An 18,916-nucleotide genomic window follows, 5' to 3' on the forward strand; every position below is an offset into this window, starting at 1 on the left:
AAACGTTCAGGTTTGGTGTATGTCCTTTTGGAAGTTACTGTCATTAGGATGAAGTTGGTTACTTCATGTTGCACGAGGCTATACAGTAACTCTAAGTAGGCTAAACCATAAAACGCGTGAATGTAGCCTGTTGCATTGTATGGCTAACCGAGCTGTCGGCAACAATAGCTTGGTGAATAGCGCATGTGCTCTTGCGCAATACGACGTTCGTTTTCATAGTAAAACCAGGCAATCTCTCTTGAAGTAGCTCTCTGTAGTTCCATATTAGCTACATCTCCGACCAGTGGGTGGGCATGTTTTTATCACACCACACAAATGTTTCAAAACAAACAGAGGCTTCCTGCTGTCCGAGGGTATCGCGTCATCTCAGTCCATCTGGCGCGTAACGATGCTGGTACCACTAGTGCAGGGATGTAAATTCAGTTCCGTTTCAACTTGTTACGGCGGGGCTGACTGGCCAATGAAGTGCATTCTTTAAAGATGTACAGCTAAGGTAGTTATCAGTGTGCAAATAAGACTAAACGTCAACTAGTTGAGTGTACTGTACTGTATTGTTTGTCTGCGGTTGGTGAAAGCTGAATAAAACCCTTTTTTGCGGAGTTAATGTTTGAATAAACAAAAATGAAAGTTCTCATGTAGTACCTTACTAATTGTCGCACATAATAGGGCATTCTTCCAGAAAATAAACTCATATGTGTACATTTTTGCAAACAAGTTTTGTAAATTTAAAAATAGGCTGCTTGTATGTTTATGCAGGGGTTACATATGGTGTGGAGTATTTCTATAACAGGAGCAAATTTCTGGTGGGGGCAGAGCTGGGTTAGAGGCCATAACTGCTTGGGTGGGACAAAGCCAGGTCACATGCTGTATCAGGAAAATGCCAAATTTCTTGTGCGTGTATCTTGTCGAGCTAGAAGGTCGTCTTGCCTCACAGAAACAAATTGTTGTTGGTTAGCCAGCCTGTGTTTGGCCTTTTTTTTACGGGGGTGGGGGGGGGCACCTGTGGTTGATTATCAGCACATTTCTCAGACAGGTTTTGGCAGAGGTGATTTTAGAAACCCCGTTAGGCCTGATGATCCTGCTCTGCCCCGCTAGCACACTGGACAGAGGGACTAACGCATAACTGCCCCTGTGTTTAAAATGGCCGTTTCTTCTCCGCTGAGTAAGGTCTGGATATTATCATTATGGTTGGGTTGCTTTGTAACGATAACCAGGGCAACCTTTCAGAAGATTCTTTAAGTGCTGGGTTGTTCATTGTGCTGTTGAGGCTATCTCCCTCTCATCAAACTCAAGAGATGTTGTATTTCATGATCGTCTGCATGATTGTCTTGTGACCAATTGTCAACACGGGAGAATACAAATGTAGGTCAGTCCGTATATACTACCCAGCTTCCATCTTTATGTGTTTTGGAAGGTTGGGGATTGAGGACTGAGAACTTAACGTTGTACAGCGTACACCTTCACCCCCCCCCCCCCACTAATGATCTGTGTAACGAGGGCAGGACAGGCTGAGGAATCTGCTCTGAGGCTGATTGAGTCCCCCTGGTAGTGAGTCTGGGAGGTGGAGTCCTCCTGGTAGTGCGTCTGGGAGGTGGAGTCCCCCTGGTAGTGGGTCTGGGAGGTGGAGTCCTCCTGGTAGTGGGTCTGGGAGGTGGAGTCCCCCTGGTAGTGGTCTGGAGGTGGGTCCCCTGGTAGTGGGTCTGGGAGGTGGAGTCCTCCTGGTAGTGGGTCTGGGAGGTGGAGTCCCCCTGGTAGTGGGACTGGGAGGTGGAGTCCCCCTGGTAGTGGGTCTGGGAGGTGGAGTCCCCCTGGTAGTGGGTCTGGGAGGTGGAGTCCTCCTGGATTGAGTGGGTCTGGGAGGAGGTGTCCTCCTGGTAGTGGGTCTGGGAGGAGGTGTCCTCCTGGTAGTGGGTCTGGGAGGTGGAGTCCCCCTGGTAGTGGGTCTGGGACGTGGAGGCCCCTTGGTAGTGGGTCTGGGAGGTGGAGTCCTCCTGGATTGAGTGGGGTACGGAGGTAGGTTGAGTCCCTCAGGCCTTGTTGGCCTGACCTCATTTTCTAAATGAAGCAGTGGACTGACATGCTTGCTTATGCGGGACAGAGGGAAGGGAGGAGTATTGGTAATTAGGGTTTTCTTTCTCCACCCCCTCTCCACTTTTCTGTCACTGTTCCTCACTCCCCTCTTCTCTACCATTTTCTCCTTCCCCCTCCACCTGTCTTTCTCTCCTCCTTTCATCTTTTTCTCCTCATCTTTCTCACTCTTTTCCCCCCTTGGTCTTGGCCTGGGATATACCCAGAGGGGTTCTGGTGGTGTGAAGTTTGGGGAAGTCAGCAGGACACTGATGGCTCACACTGAGCAGCTGCTGCTGTTTTGTTTGCTCACCGCTTCCCTCTGACGCTTAACCAGCACGGACATCTGAATGTGGTAAAGTTTGCTTGTGTGTGTGTGGTGCCTGAAACAGAGATGGACCCATCCAGCAAGGTTGTGTGTGTCTGGTGCCTGAAACAGAGATGGACCCATCCATAAAGTGTGTGTGTGTGGTACCTGAAACAGAGATGGACCCATCCAGCAAGCTTGTGTGTGTGTGGTGCCTGAAACAGATGTTTTGTTGATCAGAGATGGCAGAGATGTTTTGTTGATCAGAGATGGCAGAGATGTTTTGTTGATCAGAGATGGCTCACTTTCTTTGGCGTTTCCTCCGCCGGTCTGTGCCAGACTCATTGGTCTGGTCGCTACGGGCTCTCCTGTGGAACATGGCGTTCTGTTCCCTGACGTGCTTTTATGTAGGACAGCGTGTTCACACCGCTCACCCACTGCTCTTTCTGCTCCGCTCCTGTCCGCTGCAGTAATTAGGCCTGATTGAGCTGTTCCCTCAGATCTGATTTATCCCCGCATGTAATCCGCTCACACTTATTTGAGAACGGAATGTTCTTCTTTGATGTGTTATTAAAGTTCTATTCTCTATTGTTTGTATTCTGTATCTCTCCCTTATATGATTTTGACACTGCCTTACTTATTCACCTTTGCTCTTATAAACTACTAGACGTGATTATTCTCAATGAATTGACTGGAGCTCAGCGTTGTTTGAGACCCCCTGTATTAAAGTGGGGCTGGAGGTTGAAGATCTGTAGCTGTTAACCATGTTAGGGGCTCAAATGAATAAAAATACCTGGTTTGTGTGTGCATATGTAACGTGGGTGCGTGCATGCATGTGAGGTGTGTGTGTATGTTAGGTGTGTGTACGTGGCAGGTGTGAGGTGTGTGCTTAAGGTGTGTGCGTGTGTGAGGTGTGTGTGTGTATGTAAGGTGTGTGCATATTTAAGGTATGTAAGGTGTGTGCGTGTGTGAGGTGTGTGTGTGTATGTAAGGTGTGTGCATATTTAAGGTATGTAAGGTGTGTGCGTGTGTGAGGTGTGTGCGTATTTAAGGTATGTAAGGTGTATGCGTGTGTGCGTATTTAAGGTATGTAAGGTGTGTGCGTGTGCATATGTAAGGTGTGTGTGTATATAAGGTGTGTGTGCATATGTAAGGTGTGTACGTATGTGAGGTGTGCGTGCGTATGTAAGATGTGTATGTATGTGATGTCTGTGCATGTTAGATGTGTACACGTGGAAGGTGTGTGTGTGGGAGGTGTGTGCTTAAGGTGTGTGCGTATGTAAGGTGTGTACGTATGTGAGGTGTGTGTGCGTATGTAAGGTGTGTGCGTTTGTGAAGTGTTTGCATGTGGAAGGTGTGTGTGTGTAGGTGCGCGCTGAAGATGGTTGGTGTGTGTGTGTGTGTGTGTGTGTGCGGGCAGGCGGGCGGGCGGGTATGCGGGAAGTACATGGGTTCTAAAGGTGAATGTCACTTCACTCATTCTTAAGGTGAAGTTTTTTTTCTTTTGGCCCCTCCCACAGCTCCGTCAGACTATCAGCTGATTGGTCAGAGAGCCAGGCTGCACGTGGACATGGAGAGCTTCAGCCAAGCAGCCCAGGAGGCGGACAGCATGTGCCAGCTGAAGCCGCTGTGTCCCGAGGTAAACAAACCTGCCCCGGGCCTGCCGCCCGCTAAATATAACCATGAACTGTTACCGCCAACCTGAGTGCACTAGAGACTCTCTTACCGCCAACCTGAGTGCACTAGAGACTCTCTTACCACCTACCTGAGTGCACTAGAGACTCTCTTACCACCTACCTGAGTGCACTAGAGACTCTCTTACCACCTACCTGAGTGCACTAGAGACTCTCTTACCACCTACCTGAGTGCACTAGAGACTCTCTTACCGCCAACCTGAGTGCACTAGAGACTCTCTTACCACCTACCTGAGTGCACTAGAGACTCTCTTACCGCCAACCTGAGTGCACTAGAGACTCTCTTACCACCTACCTGAGTGCACTAGAGACTCTCTTACCACCTACCTGAGTGCACTAGAGACTCTCTTACCACCTACCTGAGTGCACTAGAGACTCTCTTACCGCCAACCTGAGTGCACTAGAGACTCTCTTACCACCTACCTGAGTGCACTAGAGACTCTCTTACCGCCAACCTGAGTGCACTAGAGACTCTCTTACCGCCTACCTGAGTGCACTAGAGACTCTCTTACCGCCAACCTGAGTGCACTAGAGACTCTCTTACCGCCAACCTGAGTGCACTAGAGACTCTCTTACCGCCAACCTGAGTGCACTAGAGACTCTCTTACCGCCTACCTGAGTGCACTAGACTCTCTTACCACCTACCTGAGTGCACTAGAGACTCTCTTACCACCAACCTGAGTGCACTAGAGACTCTCTTACCACCAAACCTGAGTGCACTAGAGACTCTCTTACTGCCAACCTGAGTGCACTAGAGACTCTCTTACCGCCAACCTGAGTGCACTAGAGACTCTCTTACCACCTACCTGAGTGCACTAAAGACTCTCTTACCGCCAACCTGAGTGCACTAGAGACTCTCTTACCACCTACCTGAGTGCACTAGAGACTCTTACCGCCAACCTGAGTGCACTAGAGACTCTCTTACCACCTACCTGAGTGCACTAGAGACTCTCTTACCGCCAACCTGAGTGCACTAGAGACTCTCTTACCACCTACCTGAGTGCACTAGACTCTCTTACCGCCAACCTGAGTGCACTAGAGACTCTGTTACCGCCAACCTGAGTGCACTAGAGACTCTCTTACTGCCAACCTGAGTGCACTAGAGACTCTGTTACCGCCAACCTGAGTGCACTAGAGACTCTCTTACCGCCTACCTGAGTGCACTAGGCTCTCTTACCACCTACCTGAGTGCACTAGAGACTCTCTTACCGCCAACCTGAGTGCACTAGAGACTCTGTTACCGCCAACCTGAGTGCACTAGAGACTCTCTTACCGCCAACCTGAGTGCACTAGAGACTCTATTGCTGCCAACCCCGAGTGCACTAAAGACTCTCTCTCTCTCTGTTGCTCTGTGCGTGTGTGTGCGTGTGCATGTGCGTGTCTGTGTGCGCGTGTATGTGTGTGTGTGTGTGTGTGTGTATGTGCTTGTGTGTATGTGCGTGTGCGTGCGCGTGGGTGTGTGTATGCACGTGCGTGTGTGTGCATGTGCGCGTGTGCGTGTGTATGTGCTTGTGTGCGTGTGTGTGTGCGCGCGTGTTTGTGTGTGTGTGTGTGCGCGTGTGCGTGGGTGTGTGCGTGGGTGCGCATGTGCGCGTGTTTAGGCACACTACCTGAAGGCCACAGCACTGAGTAAGTTGGGGCGGAAGGAGGAAGCTCTGCAGGAGTACTTCCTGTGTGTGGCGCTGAAGCCAGGCTGGGCTGTGGTCAGGCGGGAGGCCCAGAAGGTACCGCCCCCCTGATGTGATTCATTTAAATTAAATGTCTGTGTTTTAATCACCACTCACTCTCTCTTCTGAGAGTGCTTATTGGTGCTTGTGCCTTATTGTAGAGTCCATGTCTGATTTCCCCCCCCCCAACAGATTTTGAGCGAGGTGTTCTCCTCGGTGTTTGAGCGCGAAGGCCTGCCCACCCCCCTGCGCCCCCACCAGGGTGGTGCCATCTCCTCCTGCTTCAAGCCCTCAGCCCTCCCGGGGTCCGCCCTGCCCCCCCCGCACAGCGAGGGTGCGCTGGCCGGCTGCTCCAAGGTAAGACCCCCCCCCAACTGATGCATGTACACACGACTGCAGTTAGGGGGAGCAGAGGTGTGTGCGTGTATGTGTGCATGTGTGTGTGTGCGTGTGTGTGCGCACGTGTGTGTGTGTATGTGTGCGTGTGTGTGTGCATGTGTGTGTGACTGTGTGCATGTGTGTGTGACTGTGTGTGCGTGCACTTGTGTAAAATGGCGGTTAGGTTCCCCATTCCATTTCTGCTGTGTTTCTCCAGGACCCGGCGTGGAGTCTGGCTAAGACGCTGGCGTGTGAATTCCGGGCGAATGCTGGCGAGCTGACCCCCCTGGCTCATGGCACGCTTGATCCCCCCTCTCTGGAGGACCCCAAAACCTTGACCGCCGTCCTCTCCAGCTTCCCCGCCCACCCCAGCCTGAAGAGAAAATGCCCCAGTGATGTCACAGCTCTCAGCCCCCCCACCAAGCTGCTAAAGCCAGGTGAGTGAGTGTGTGTGTGTGTGTGTGTGTGAGCATGTGCGTGTTAGTATGTGCGTGTCTGTACGCATGTGTGTGCGGGTGTGTGTGTTTGTGATTGCGCGTGTGTGGTAATGGCTGTTTGATGTGTTCTCAGATGGGACCTGTTCCCCTCCCTGTGGGGGGAGGCAGGTGCCCCCTGAGCTGCTGGACAGTGCGGATATGGAGTGCTCCCTGTGCATGAGGTAAAGTCAGCCACGCCCCTCTAACCACGCCCATTTCATAACCACACCCCCGTCTCCCCACTGTCTCTCCTTTGTGCACACACCATGTGATATAACCCCTCCACCCCCGCAGGTTGTTCTACGAGCCCGTGGCCACGCCCTGTGGACACACCTTCTGCCTGAAGTGTCTGGAGCGCTGCCTGGACCACAACCCCACCTGCCCACTGTGCAAGGAGAACCTGTGTGAGGTACATACCCCAACCCCAACCTTAACCCTATCCTCAACCCCCATTCCTAACCCTGTCCAAAAACCCCTTCCTCAACCCCATCCCCAACCCCAACCTGACCCCAACCCTATCCTCAACCCCTTCCTCAACCCCATCCCCAACCCCAACACCAACCTGACCCCAACCCCAACCCTGTCCTCAACCTCTTCCTCAACCTCATCCCCAACCCCAACACCAACCTGACCCCAAACCTGTCCTCAACCCCTTCCTCAGCCCCATTCTCAACCCCAACCTGACCCCATCCATAACCCCCATTCCCAACCCCTAACCCTAACCCTGTCCTCAAACTCAAACCCAACCCTGTCCCCTACCCCAACCCCTACGTCAGCCCCATCCCTCCCATCCATCCCAACCCCATCTGACCCTCCTGATCCTCAGCCCCAACCGTAACTCGATCCTCAACCCCCAACCCCAACCCCATCCCCAACCCTAACCCCATCCTCAACTCCAACCACAACCCCAACCACTACCCTCATCCCCATCCCCATCCCCAACCCCAACCCCAACTCCTTTCCGCTCTCCCCCATTTAACCTCTTCCCGTATTCTCTTGCTCCTCTGGCCCATCATTTCTGCATGTTTTCCACTAGGGGGCAGCAGAACCACACTCAGCTCCACGTGGCTTTTCTTGCATTAGCCTCAGGCTACCGTTAGCAGGAAACAAGGCGAGGCAGTCATACACAGCCGATCAGGAGGGAAAGGCTTTTTATTTATTTATTTATTTATTTATTTATTTATACATTTCTAAAGATTGTGGACAGCTCAGAAGCAGAGCTCCCTGAACAAAATTGCTGCTTTGGGAACAATTTCTGATCTTAGGTTAAAAAAAATGTGATCTCTGATTTATGATCTGATTGGCCAGTTAAGATATCAGCTCACAGCTTGCTGCAGTCTTTAAATAGAGGTATTTCAGCGATATAACAGCTTAGTCGGTTCTCAGTTTGGCCAGAACAGTGAAATTGAGTTATTGTTTTTGCAAGTAAAGAGGTTGGAGGCATTAGATCTTCTGAGTGGTCCACAGTTTAATGATTCTGGCGAAACTGTATGGATATGACTGCAGTCCAGGCCTGGCAGAGCATCTCCAGAGAAGATACCCGGTGTCTGGTGATGTCTAGGGGTCGCAGACTTCAAGCAGTTCGCAAATGCAAAGGATTTGCAACCAAGTACTAAATATGATGACTTTATTTCAGATTATATTAATTTGTCCAATTACTTTTGCTTCCTTGAGGAAATGTATAAAAGCAGCGTAAGTGCCGATATTCCTTTGGGACTGGCCGCTTGCACTCTACTTTATGTGGATGCTGACTATCCTCCGTCTTCTTAAAGAAATTTTACACCCTTCTCGCTTCCTGATTGGCTGAGCCTGCTTGGGGGGTGTGACCAGCTCTGAAACATATAACATAACATAATTATGAGGACAGGCCATTCAGCCTAACAATGCCTGCCATTTTCCTGACTATATTGTACCAAGTAAACTGACTTATTTTCCCCTTTTGTTGTATGAAAAATGTTGCATATTGACTTTCCCATCAGGGAAAGCGTTTGTAGTTTCTGTTTAAAGACCCTGTTTCTGAGTCGGTGATGAGAGCCTTGATGAGGCGTGGTTTCATTACGTGCCCTTTGCTTTTGTTTCCTGTTTGCTTGACCTGTTTGTGCGTAACTCAGCCGCTAATGTATGCGACTCAACTTTTCAAGTTCAGCATCGTAACCAGCAGTAATTGATTATTGATTGATATGTGCCGATTGATGTGTCATGTTGATGTGCACGTCGCTGCAGCTGTTTTTGAGCGCTGACATTGTGGGTCTGCACCTGCAGTATTTGGCCACCAGGGGGTATCATAAGACGCTGCTAATGGAGGAGGTGCTGGTGCGCTACCTCTCTGACGAGCTCGCTGAGAGGAAGAAGATCCAGGAGGAGGAGCTGAAAGAGCTGTCCAAGTAAGCCATGCTGTCCTTTCTCCTCTCACTTCCTTTCATGCTCATTCCTTTCACGCCTCATTCCTCCTCTGACTCATCCTCCTGCCTCACTTCCTTCCTCCCGTCTCACTTTCTTTCTCCCGCCTTACTTCCTCTCTCCCACCTCACTTCCTGTCTCACCTCACTTCCTTTCTCCTGCCTCACTTCCTTCCTCTCGCCTCACTTCCTTTCCTGCCTCACTTCCTTCCTCCCGTCTCACTTTCTTTCTCCCGCCTCACTTTCTTTCTCCCGCTTTACTTCCTCTCTCCCACCTCACTTCCTGTCTTGCCTCACTTCCTTTCTCCCGCCTCACTTCCTTTGTGTGAGCATTTCCTTCTTTGTGCTGAGACTCGGCTCGGTTTTTGTTACATTTATTATGTCACCTGATTATGTGCTTCTGAATGCTCAAAATATGTAAACTTTAACAGCAGTAACTCAACATTTGTAAGCTTGCTAGTGTTTGAACACCCATTGAGTTGACTTGGTGCTGTAGTACCGAATCAAAGCATTTAATCTCTCTATGTCTCCCTCTCCCTCAGCTTGACCCAGGAAGTACCCATCTTTGTTTGCACCATGGCATTTCCCACAATCCCTTGCCCTCTGCATGTGTTTGAGCCTCGCTACCGACTGATGATTCGGCGCTCCATGGAAACCGGAACCAAACAGTTCGGCATGTGCATCGCTGACGAGCAGAAAGGGTGAGAGAAAAAGAGAGGGGTGGAGAGAGGTGGAGGAGTGGAGAGAGGGGGAGGGGGTGTAGGCAGGAGTGGCTGAGCTGTTGAGAGGTCTGTGTGTGCATGTGCGTGTGTGCGCGTATCTGTGCATGTCTGTGGTGTGTGCACGTGCGTGTGTCTGTGCATGTGTCTGTGGTGTGTGCATGTGTCTGTGTGTGTGTGCACGTGTGTGTGTGTTTGTGGTGTGTGTATGTGCGTGTGTCTGTGGTGTGTGCATGTGTGTGTGTTTGTGCCTGTGTCTGTGGTGTGTGCATGTGTCTGTGGTGTGTGTGTGCATGTGCGTGTGTCTGTAGTATGTGCGTGTGTGTGCATGTGTGTGCGTGTGTTTGTGGTGTGTGCATGTGCGTGTGTCTGTGGTATGTGCATGTGTCTGTAGTGTGTGCGTGTGTCTGTGCAGGTGTGTGCGTGTTTTTGGTGTGTGCATGTGCGTGTGTCTGTAGTGTGTGCGTGTGTCTGTGCATGTGTACATGTGTGTGCGTGTATTTGTGGTGTGTGTACGTGCGTGTGTCTGTGGTGTGTGCACGTGTGTGTGTGTGTGCGTTTGTGCCTGTGTCTGTGGTGTGTGCGTGTGTTTGTGGTGTGCATGTGTCTGTGGTGTGTGTCTGTGCATGTGTGCATGTGTTTGTGGTGTGTTCATGTGCGTGTGTCTGTGGTATGTGCGTGTCTAGTGTGTGCATGTGTGTGCGTGTTTTTGGTGTATGCGTGTGTCTTTAGTGTGTGCGTGTGTCTGTGCGTGTGTACATGTGTGCGCGTGTGTTTGTGGTGTGTGTACGTGCGTGTGTCTGTGGTGTGTGTGCGTTTGTGCCTGTGTCTGTGGTGTGTGCGTGTGTTTGTGGTGTGCATGTGTCTGTGTTGTGTGTGCATGTGTGTGTGTCTGTGCGTGTGTGCATGTGTGTGCGTGTGTTTGTGGTGTGTGCATGTGCGTGTGTCTGGTGTGTGTGTACGTGTGTGCTGGGCTCCTGTAACGCTGATGGAGGCTGTGTGTTTAATGTGTTTGGGTCTGCAGGTTTGCAGACTACGGCTGCATGCTGGAGGTTCGCGATGTGAAGTTCTTCCCGGACGGTCGCTCGGTGGTGGACACCATCGGCGTGTCCCGATTCAAAGTGCTGAGCCACGGACAGAGAGACGGCTACAACACCGCCAAAATCGAGTACCTGGAGGACCGGAAGGTGTGTGCGTTTACACCAGCGACCGGGAGCTTACTAAAGCACGCCCGTAAATTCCATAGTCTTCCATGCTGACTGATCTGTGTGCGCGTGTGTGTGTACGCGCGTGTGTGTGCACGTGTGTGTGTGTGTGTGTGTGTGTGCCTGCGCATGCGTGTCTGTGTCCCTGTATGTCTGTGCCTGTCTGTGCGTGTGTGTTTGCAGGTGGAGGGGGCGGAGCTTGTGGAGCTGCTGAGGCTGCATGACTCTGTGTATGAGCAGGCCTCCGCCTGGTTCTCCTGTCTGAAGGACAACCTGAAGAGCCAGATCCTCAGCCACTTCGGCAACCTGCCCACTAAAGACTCCAGCCCGCAGGTAGGCCCCGCCCTTTATGTGAGGCCGCACCCTTAATGTGAGGCCGCACCCTTAATGTGAGGCCACACCCTTAATGTGAGGCCCCGCCCTTAATGTGAGGCTACACCCTTAATGTGAGGCCCCGCCCTTAATGTGAGGCTACACCCTTAATGTGAGGCCGCACCCTTAATGTGAGGCCACACCCTTAATGTGAGGCCCCGCCCTTAATGTGAGGCTACACCCTTAATGTGAGGCCGCACCCTTAATGTGAGGCCACACCCTTAATGTGAGGCTACACCCTATATGTGAGGCCACACCCTTAATGTGAGGCCGCACCCTGTATGTGAGGCTACACCCTATATGTGAGGCCGCACCCTTAATGTGAGGCCGCACCCTTAATGTGAGGCCGCACCCTGTATGTGAGGTCGCACCCTGTATGTGAGGCCACACCCTATATGTGTAGACCATGCCTGGACTGGAGTGATGTTTCTGGGAATGGGGTTTGCAAGATTGATTCCCAGATGGGGCACTGCTTGCATGGACTGCAGGTCTCTCTCTCTCTCTTTCATGCTGCGGGTCTCTTTCTCATGCTGCTGGTCTCTCTCTCTGCGTGTCTCTCTTGCAGTGCTGGTCTCTCTCTCTGCAGGTCTCTCACAGTGCTGGTCTCTCTCTGCAGGTCTCTCTCACGGTGATGGTCTCTCTCTGCTGGTCTCTCACGGTGCTGGTCTCTCTCTCTGCAGGTCTCTCTCACGGTGATGGTCTCTCTCTCACAGTGCTGGTCTCTCTCTCTTGCAGTGCTGGTCTCTTATGCTGCGGGTCTCTCGCACAGTGCTGGTATCACTCTTGCAGTGCTGGTCTCTCTATTGCTCTGCTGGTCTCTCATGGTGCTGGTCTCTTGCTCTGCTGGTCTCTTTCACGGTGCTGGTCTCTCTCAAGGTGCTGATATCTTTCTCTTGCAGTGCTGGTCTCTCACGTGCTGGTCTCTCTCACAGTTCTGGTCTCTCTTGCAGTGCTGGTCTCTCTTACGGTGCTGGTCTCTCTCTCTCTCACAGGGCAGTCCTGGTGGGCCGGCCTGGTGCTGGTGGCTCCTGGCCGTTTTGCCGCTGGAGAACCGTGCCCAGCTCACCATCCTGGCCATGACCTCCCTCAAAGAGCGCCTCATCGCCATCCGCCGCGTCCTCATCTTCGTCACCTGCAAACGGGCACGGTGACTGACCGCCGCGTCACCATGGGGACCGGGCCACGTGGAGGGGCGGGGCTCTACGGGGACCAGTGTGGTGCTCTGTGCTGCTTTCTGTTTGTTCTTGTTTGTTTTCTGAAATGTGGGTCCCGTGTGATTGGTTGGGACTGCAGTGCATGCGTTGCTGTTGTGGCTCATCTGCACAATGCTGGAGTTTCAGCAGCGTTTTTAATTCATTGATCCAGCGGCTCTACTCCACCCCCCCCCCACGCTGGGACCTGCCTATTGCCACATGGCCCCGCCCCTCTCCAGGTGTGGACACGTTGGGGGGCTCAGTTCAGTTGTTAAAGACCCACTAGAGAGCTGTGCCTCTCTCTGTGCTGCTTTAAATTATTAAGGAGTAAAGTGCAACTTACTGGTTCATTTCCAACAGAAAAGAATTTTTGAAGATAAAGTACATATGGGAAAATAAGCCGGCATGTTGATGTGTGTTGGTGCTGGCTGCCGCTTGGTCTCCTGGTGTGTGTGAGGTGTGCGGTCTGTCAGCTCCGGTTAGAAAACAGCAATCTGTCAGTATCTGGGTGTGTGTTCTCTACCCGGCCCATAGAGGGAGCTATCTGACCAATTCAGTGATCTCCCTGTCCATGGAGACCTAGAGCGTTACTGTCCGTGTTTCACATAAAGAGACTGCACTTGTTGCACAAAGCTAGCTTCAGCACAGAAGGCCCAAAGCCTTCCTATAGCTTCCTAAACCAGCCTGTGGCTCTGTAGGACCAGGGAGGGGACCCCAAAACACTCTGTGACTGTGTAGGCCCAGGGAGGGGACCCCAAACTCTCTGTGACTCTGTAGGACCAGGGAGGGGACCCCAAAACAGCCTGTGACTCTGTAGGGCCAGAGAGGGGACCCCAAAACAGCCTGTGACTCTGTAGGACCAGGGAGGGGACCCCAAAACACACTGGCTCTGTAGGACCAGGGCTGGGGACCCCAACACACACTGGCTCTGTAGGACCAGGGCTGGTGACCCCAACACACACTGGCTCTCTAGGACCAGGGCTGGTGACCCCAACACACACTGGCTCTCTAGGACCAGGGCTGGTGACCCCAACACACACTGGCTTTGTAGGACCAGGGCTGGTGACCCCAACACACACTGGCTCTGTAGGACCAGGGCTGGGGACCCCAACACACACACTGTGGCTCTCTAGGACCAGGGCTGGGGACCCTTGTGCTTGAAGTAAACCGAACCTCTACTCCTCAGAATTTGGGGATGGGCTTTGCCCGATGCTGCTGCTGCCCGTGTTCGCTGCCCTGTCAGGCTGGCAGAGGGCAGCTGGTTGGTTGCTATGGCAACTTACACCAGACTTTTACCTCTTAAAACAAAAAAAAAAAACTGCGGGTCTGATTGGCCTCCTAGCATGAAGCCGACTCTTTCACCACTGTGAGCACTTACCTGGTGAAATGAGTTCACTTACCTGGTGAAATGAGCTCACTTACCTGGTGAAATGAGTTCAGTTTCCTTCTTGCCTCATTTTTGTTTCAGAAAACTCTTCCAAACGGCTCCATTGTAGTTGGCGCTAAAACAGTCTCAGGTGAGAGTCAGCTCTGCTTCAATGCATCCTGAATAACCAGCTCGGTTTGGAATGTGTCATTATCACATTATGGTGTAGATGGTGTTTGAATTGAGTAGGATATGTATTCAATCAGTAGTTTTCAGGTAAGGGTTGAACTTTTTTTTTTTTTTTTTAAGTTCTGTATGTTAATTGATTCTGTGTATTTTTATGGTTGTCCTGAGCAAAATCTTTGAACCGTTTTTTTATTTTTTATTTTATTTTTATTTTTTTGAGGTTCAATGTACAATTGAGGCCTTCTACATGTAAATAGACATTTTTTTCTATTGTGATTTCATGTTTTCTTCTGTGTGTGATCTGTACTGTTTGTGTAATGTCTCTGGTTACCATGTCCAATTCAGACAGATAAATGCTGCATTATCACATTATTTACATTTGTACTGTAAAAGATTATATTTAACTTATTTTCAATTTGAAATAAAAATGCCTGAAAGTAAACTGTCTTTAGTGTGTATGAAGTGTGCTGGGGCCTGAAGAGCCCATTGAAATCCACTCCCACTGGAAGTCTTTTCTTCCTCAATGGCTGCCATGAATTGCTCATAAGAAATACTTCAACAGCTTAAAATCTGCCAGTAACACTAGAGCCTGTACATGATCTTGTAGTGTAACAAACGTTAGGGTTAGGGTGTGTTGCCTGGTATTGGGGCATTAGTGGGTTAGGGTTAGGGTGTGTTGCCTGGTATTGGGGCGTTAGTGGATTAGGGTTAGGGTGTGTTGCCTGGTATTGGGGCATTAGTGGGTTAGGGTTAGGGTGTGTTGCCTGGTATTGGGGCATTAGTGGGTTAGGGTTAGGGTGTGTTGCCTGGTATTGGGGCGTTAGTGGGAAAAGGATGAAATGCATCTCCTTTTCATTTCACCGCCATTTCCACATAAGACTTCAACATGACCATGTGACTGGGGGGTAAAATGGGTGTCTGGCTTCGGTGACACGTTTGACCTTGCTGATGTGCTAACAGTGTGAGCCACGCGGCTCGTACTGGACTGAGCTGAGCATCGCATGCGGAGTGGTTTGTGTGTAAACGATAAACAGCTCTGAGTGTTACGGGCTGCAGCAGCTCTGAGTGTTACGGGCTGCAGCAGCTCTGAGTGTTACGGGCTGCAGCAGCTCTGAGTGTTACAGGCTGCAGCAGCTCTGAGTGTTACAGGATGAAGCAGCTCTGAGTGTTACGGGCTGCAGTAGCATTTAAATATGACCTGTTTTTCAGGGGGGCACCACTCGCCTCTGCTTCTAAAGGGTTTAGCAACCCCACTGCAGCAGCAGCCAAACTGCCAAACTTACGGGAAACGTTTTAAGTGAGTCTCAAAATTGCCCTCTCGGGAAGAATAAAATCAAGTGCATGCAAAGGGAAAAGAAGAGCAGCCATCTTTTCCTCAAGGTTAAAGGTGCTTTCATTGGGTGATCAGACAGTTAGGGTTAGGCATCATATTTCTTTTCCATTCAAGATTTTGTCTTATTCAATGTGGTTTGTAGTGGGTGATCAGTGTTGCTGGGCAGAATGAGAAGTCTATGCGCCTGAGGTGTTTTGACACAATTTGTCCACAAGAGGTCAGAAAGGGACCAAGAAAATGTACAAGACATGCGCGACCTGGAAGCTTAAACATTACCATATTGAGCATAAATTCACTCCAAAATCCATGCCGATGCTGTGATTAATAAATTTAACCATACAACCTTTTTCCTGTCGCTGAGCAGCTGCGTTTTAGCACTAGAGAGAGCTGTGAAAAAAGATCATAAAAATCTGTGAATAGGACTGTGTAAATCAGTGTTGTTTGGCAGCAATTATCTGAGTTAATTTCAAGCAAGAAAAATGATGATTACTAGCTTGGTGCGAGCTGCTGCAGATCTAATATAACCTCAAACACAGTTTTCGATTGACAGTCTGTTTAGATTAACAGTCTTAGATGATACAACCAAGGCCCAGTGAGCCTCATAATATTTGAGACAAAGATCTTTTTTATTGATTTGGCTCTGTACTCTGCAATTTCTGATTTGTAATCGAACAATTCACATGTGGATAAGGTGCACAAGAAGGTTATGGGTTAAAATCTTGGCTTGCAGCCTTCCTGTGTGGAGTTTGCATGTTCTCCCCGTTTTCGGGTGGGTTTCCTCCAGGTACTCCTTGTAAAGTGTGTATTCTGCAGAGTATGCACAGAGTGTGTTCTGCAGAGTGTGCACAGAGAGTGTGTTATGCAGAGTGTGCACAGAGAGTGTGTTCTGCAGGGTGTGTACAGAGTGTGTGTTCTGCAGGCTGTGTGCAGAGTGTATGTTCTGCAGGGTGTGTGCAGAGTGTGTGTTCTGCAGGATGTGTGCAGAGTGTGTGTTCTGCAGGGTGTGTTCTGCAGGGTGTGTACAGAGTGTGTGTTCTGCAGGGTGTGTACAGAGTGTGTGTTCTGCAGGGTGTGTGCAGAGTGTGTGTTCTGCAGGGTGTGTGCAGAGTGTGTGTTCTGCAGGGTGTGTACAGAGTGTGTGTTCTGCAGGGTGTGTGCAGGGTGTGTACAGAGTGTGTGTTCTGCAGGGTGTGTGCAGGGTGTGTACAGAGTGTGTGTTCTGCAGGGTGTGTGCAGGGTGTGTACAGAGTGTGTGTTCTGCAGGGTGTGTGCAGAGTGTGTGTTCTGCAGGGTGTGTGTAGAGTGTGTGTTCTGCAGGGTGTGTGTAGAGTCTGTGCAGAGTGTGTGTTCTGCAGGGTGTGTGCAGAGTGTGTGTTTTGCAGGGTGTGTGCAGAGAGTGTGTTCTGCAGGGTGTGTGTAGATTGTGTGTTCTGCAGGGTGTGTGTAGAGTGTGTGCAGAAAGTGTGTTCTGCAGGGTGTGTGTAGAGTGTGTGTTCTGCAGGGGGTGTGTAGAGTGTGTGTAGAGTGTGTGTTCTGCAGGGTGTGTGTAGAGTGTGTGCAGAGTGTGTGTTTTGCAGGGTGTGTGCAGAGTGTGTGTTCTGCAGGGTGTGTGCAGAGAGTGTGTTCTGCAGGGTGTGTACAGAGTGTGTGTTCTGCAGGGTGTGTGCAGGGTGTGTACAGAGTGTGTGTTCTGCAGGGTGTGTGCGGGGTGTGTACAGAGTGTGTGTTCTGCAGGGTGTGTGCAGAGTGTGTGTTCTGCAGGGTGTGTGTAGAGTGTGTGTTCTGCAGGGTGTGTGTAGAGTCTGTGCAGAGTGTGTGTTCTGCAGGGTGTGTGCAGAGTGTGTGTTTTGCAGGGTGTGTGCAGAGAGTGTGTTCTGCAGGGTGTGTGTAGAGTGTGTGCAGAGAGTGTGTTCTGCAGGGTGTGTGTAGAGTGTGTGTTCTGCAGGGGGTGTGTAGAGTGTGTGTAGAGTGTGTGTTCTGCAGGGTGTGTGTAGAGTGTGTGCAGAGTGTGTGTTTTGCAGGGTGTGTGCAGAGTGTGTGTTCTGCAGGGTGTGTGCAGAGAGTGTGTTCTTCAGGGTGTGTGTAGAGTGTGTGCAGAGTGTGTGTTCTGCAGGGTGTGTGTAGAGAGTGTGTTCTGCAGGGTGTGTGCAGAGAGTGTGTTCTGCAGAGTGTGTGTAGAGTGTGTGCAGAGTGTGTGTTCTGCAGGGTGTGTGTAGAGAGTGTGTTTTGCAGGGTGTGTGCAGAGAGTGTGTTCTGCAGAGTGTGTGTAGAGTGTGTGCAGAGTGTGTGTTCTGCAGGGTGTGTGTAGAGTGTGTGCAGAGTGTGTGTTCTGCAGAGTGTGTGTAGAGTGTGTGCAGTGTGTGTGTTCTGCAGGGTTTGTGTAGAGTGTGTGCAGAGTGTGTGTTCTGCAGGGTGTGTGCAGAGAGTGTGTTCTGTAGGGTGTGTGTAGAGTGTGTGTTCTGCAGGGTGTGTGCAGAGAGTGTGTTCTGCAGAGTGTGTACTCTACAGGGTGTTCACAGAGTGTGTGTTCTGCAGGTAAATCACCTTTACCTCCCAAACCCTCTCTCCTCATACAGCACTTCCGTGAATCTAATGAAATTTTTTCATACTTCCGGTGACAGACTCATTGATCAAATATGGAAAAATAGCTTTGCAGCTCTGGCAATTATTATCATTTGATGAGACAGGAATAAAGGCTCCATGAATGCCAAGTTGTTGCTGTAGCTGAGGAAAGTATATATGTAGTCCTGGGAGTTTTTTTAAATTATGGATCAACTCCTCCACATATAAACTCCTTAAATACATGCAGAGCTTAGGGAGAATGAGATTTTGCACTGCACACTGACTGATACGCTCCCCAGTGTGCTGGCTTGGACAGAGCCTGCACACTGACATGTACGCTCCCCAGTTTGCTGACTTGTACAGAGCCTGGTGGGGTGTAAGTGAAGTGTCAGGAGACTCACTGCTTGGCGCTAAGCTAGGAGATGCTCTGTGTGGCGTTAAGCTAGGAGACACACTGTGTGGCACTAAGCTAGGTGACGCTCTGTGTGGCGCTAAGCTAGGAGATGCTCTGTGTGGCGCTAAGCTAGGTGACACTCTGTGTGGCGCTAAGCTAGGAGATGCTCTGTGTGGCGCTAAGCTAGGTGACACTCTGTGTGGCGCTAAGCTAGGAGATGCTCTGTGTGGCGCTAAGCTAGGTGACACACTGTGTGGTGCTAAGCTAGGAGACGCTATGCAGTGCCAGGAGACACACTGTGTGGTGCTAAGCTAGGAGACGCTCTGCGTGGCGCTATGCTAGGAGACGCTCTGTGTGGCGCTAAGCTAGGTGACGCACTGTGTGGCGCTAAGCTAGGAGACGCTCTGCAGTGTCAGGAGACACACTGTGTGGCACTAAGCTAGGGGACGCTCTGTGTGGTGCTAAGCTAGGAGACGCTGTGTGTGGCGCTAAGCTAGGTGACGCTCTGCAGTGACGCACTGTGTGGCGCTAAGCTAGGAGACGTTCTGCGGTGTCAGCAGACACACTGTGTGGTGCTAAGCTAGGAGATACACTGTGT

At 50.7% G+C, this 18,916-nt stretch overlaps 1 protein-coding gene and 1 long non-coding RNA gene across 5 annotated transcripts in view; one reads left to right on the plus strand and one right to left on the minus strand.

The window, feature by feature from the left end:
• The window catches only part of lonrf2 (LON peptidase N-terminal domain and ring finger 2), a 27,674-nt gene extending 13,203 nt beyond the window's left edge, over positions 1-14,471 (plus strand). For 3 of the 4 annotated variants that reach the window (XM_064329786.1, XM_064329783.1, XM_064329785.1), the window contains exons 3-13: positions 3,895-4,013; positions 5,670-5,792; positions 5,928-6,092; positions 6,331-6,550; positions 6,684-6,771; positions 6,884-6,998; positions 8,852-8,973; positions 9,531-9,689; positions 10,732-10,894; positions 11,096-11,245; positions 12,277-14,471. In XM_064329786.1, the coding sequence (XP_064185856.1) occupies positions 3,895-4,013; positions 5,670-5,792; positions 5,928-6,092; positions 6,331-6,550; positions 6,684-6,771; positions 6,884-6,998; positions 8,852-8,973; positions 9,531-9,689; positions 10,732-10,894; positions 11,096-11,245; positions 12,277-12,435 (1,583 nt within the window). In that variant the 3' untranslated portion in view covers positions 12,436-14,471. The remainder of the gene's footprint in view (positions 1-3,894; positions 4,014-5,669; positions 5,793-5,927; positions 6,093-6,330; positions 6,551-6,683; positions 6,772-6,883; positions 6,999-8,851; positions 8,974-9,530; positions 9,690-10,731; positions 10,895-11,095; positions 11,246-12,276) is intronic. The other variant, XR_010329234.1, reaches the window with a different exon arrangement.
• LOC135251924 (uncharacterized) overlaps positions 1-18,916 on the minus strand; it is a 96,310-nt gene that overhangs the window by 72,571 nt on the left and 4,823 nt on the right. The window lies entirely within an intron of this gene.

This window comes from Anguilla rostrata, chromosome 3 (genome assembly GCF_018555375.3).
Source record: "Anguilla rostrata isolate EN2019 chromosome 3, ASM1855537v3, whole genome shotgun sequence".
Taxonomy (NCBI): domain Eukaryota; kingdom Metazoa; phylum Chordata; class Actinopteri; order Anguilliformes; family Anguillidae; genus Anguilla; species Anguilla rostrata.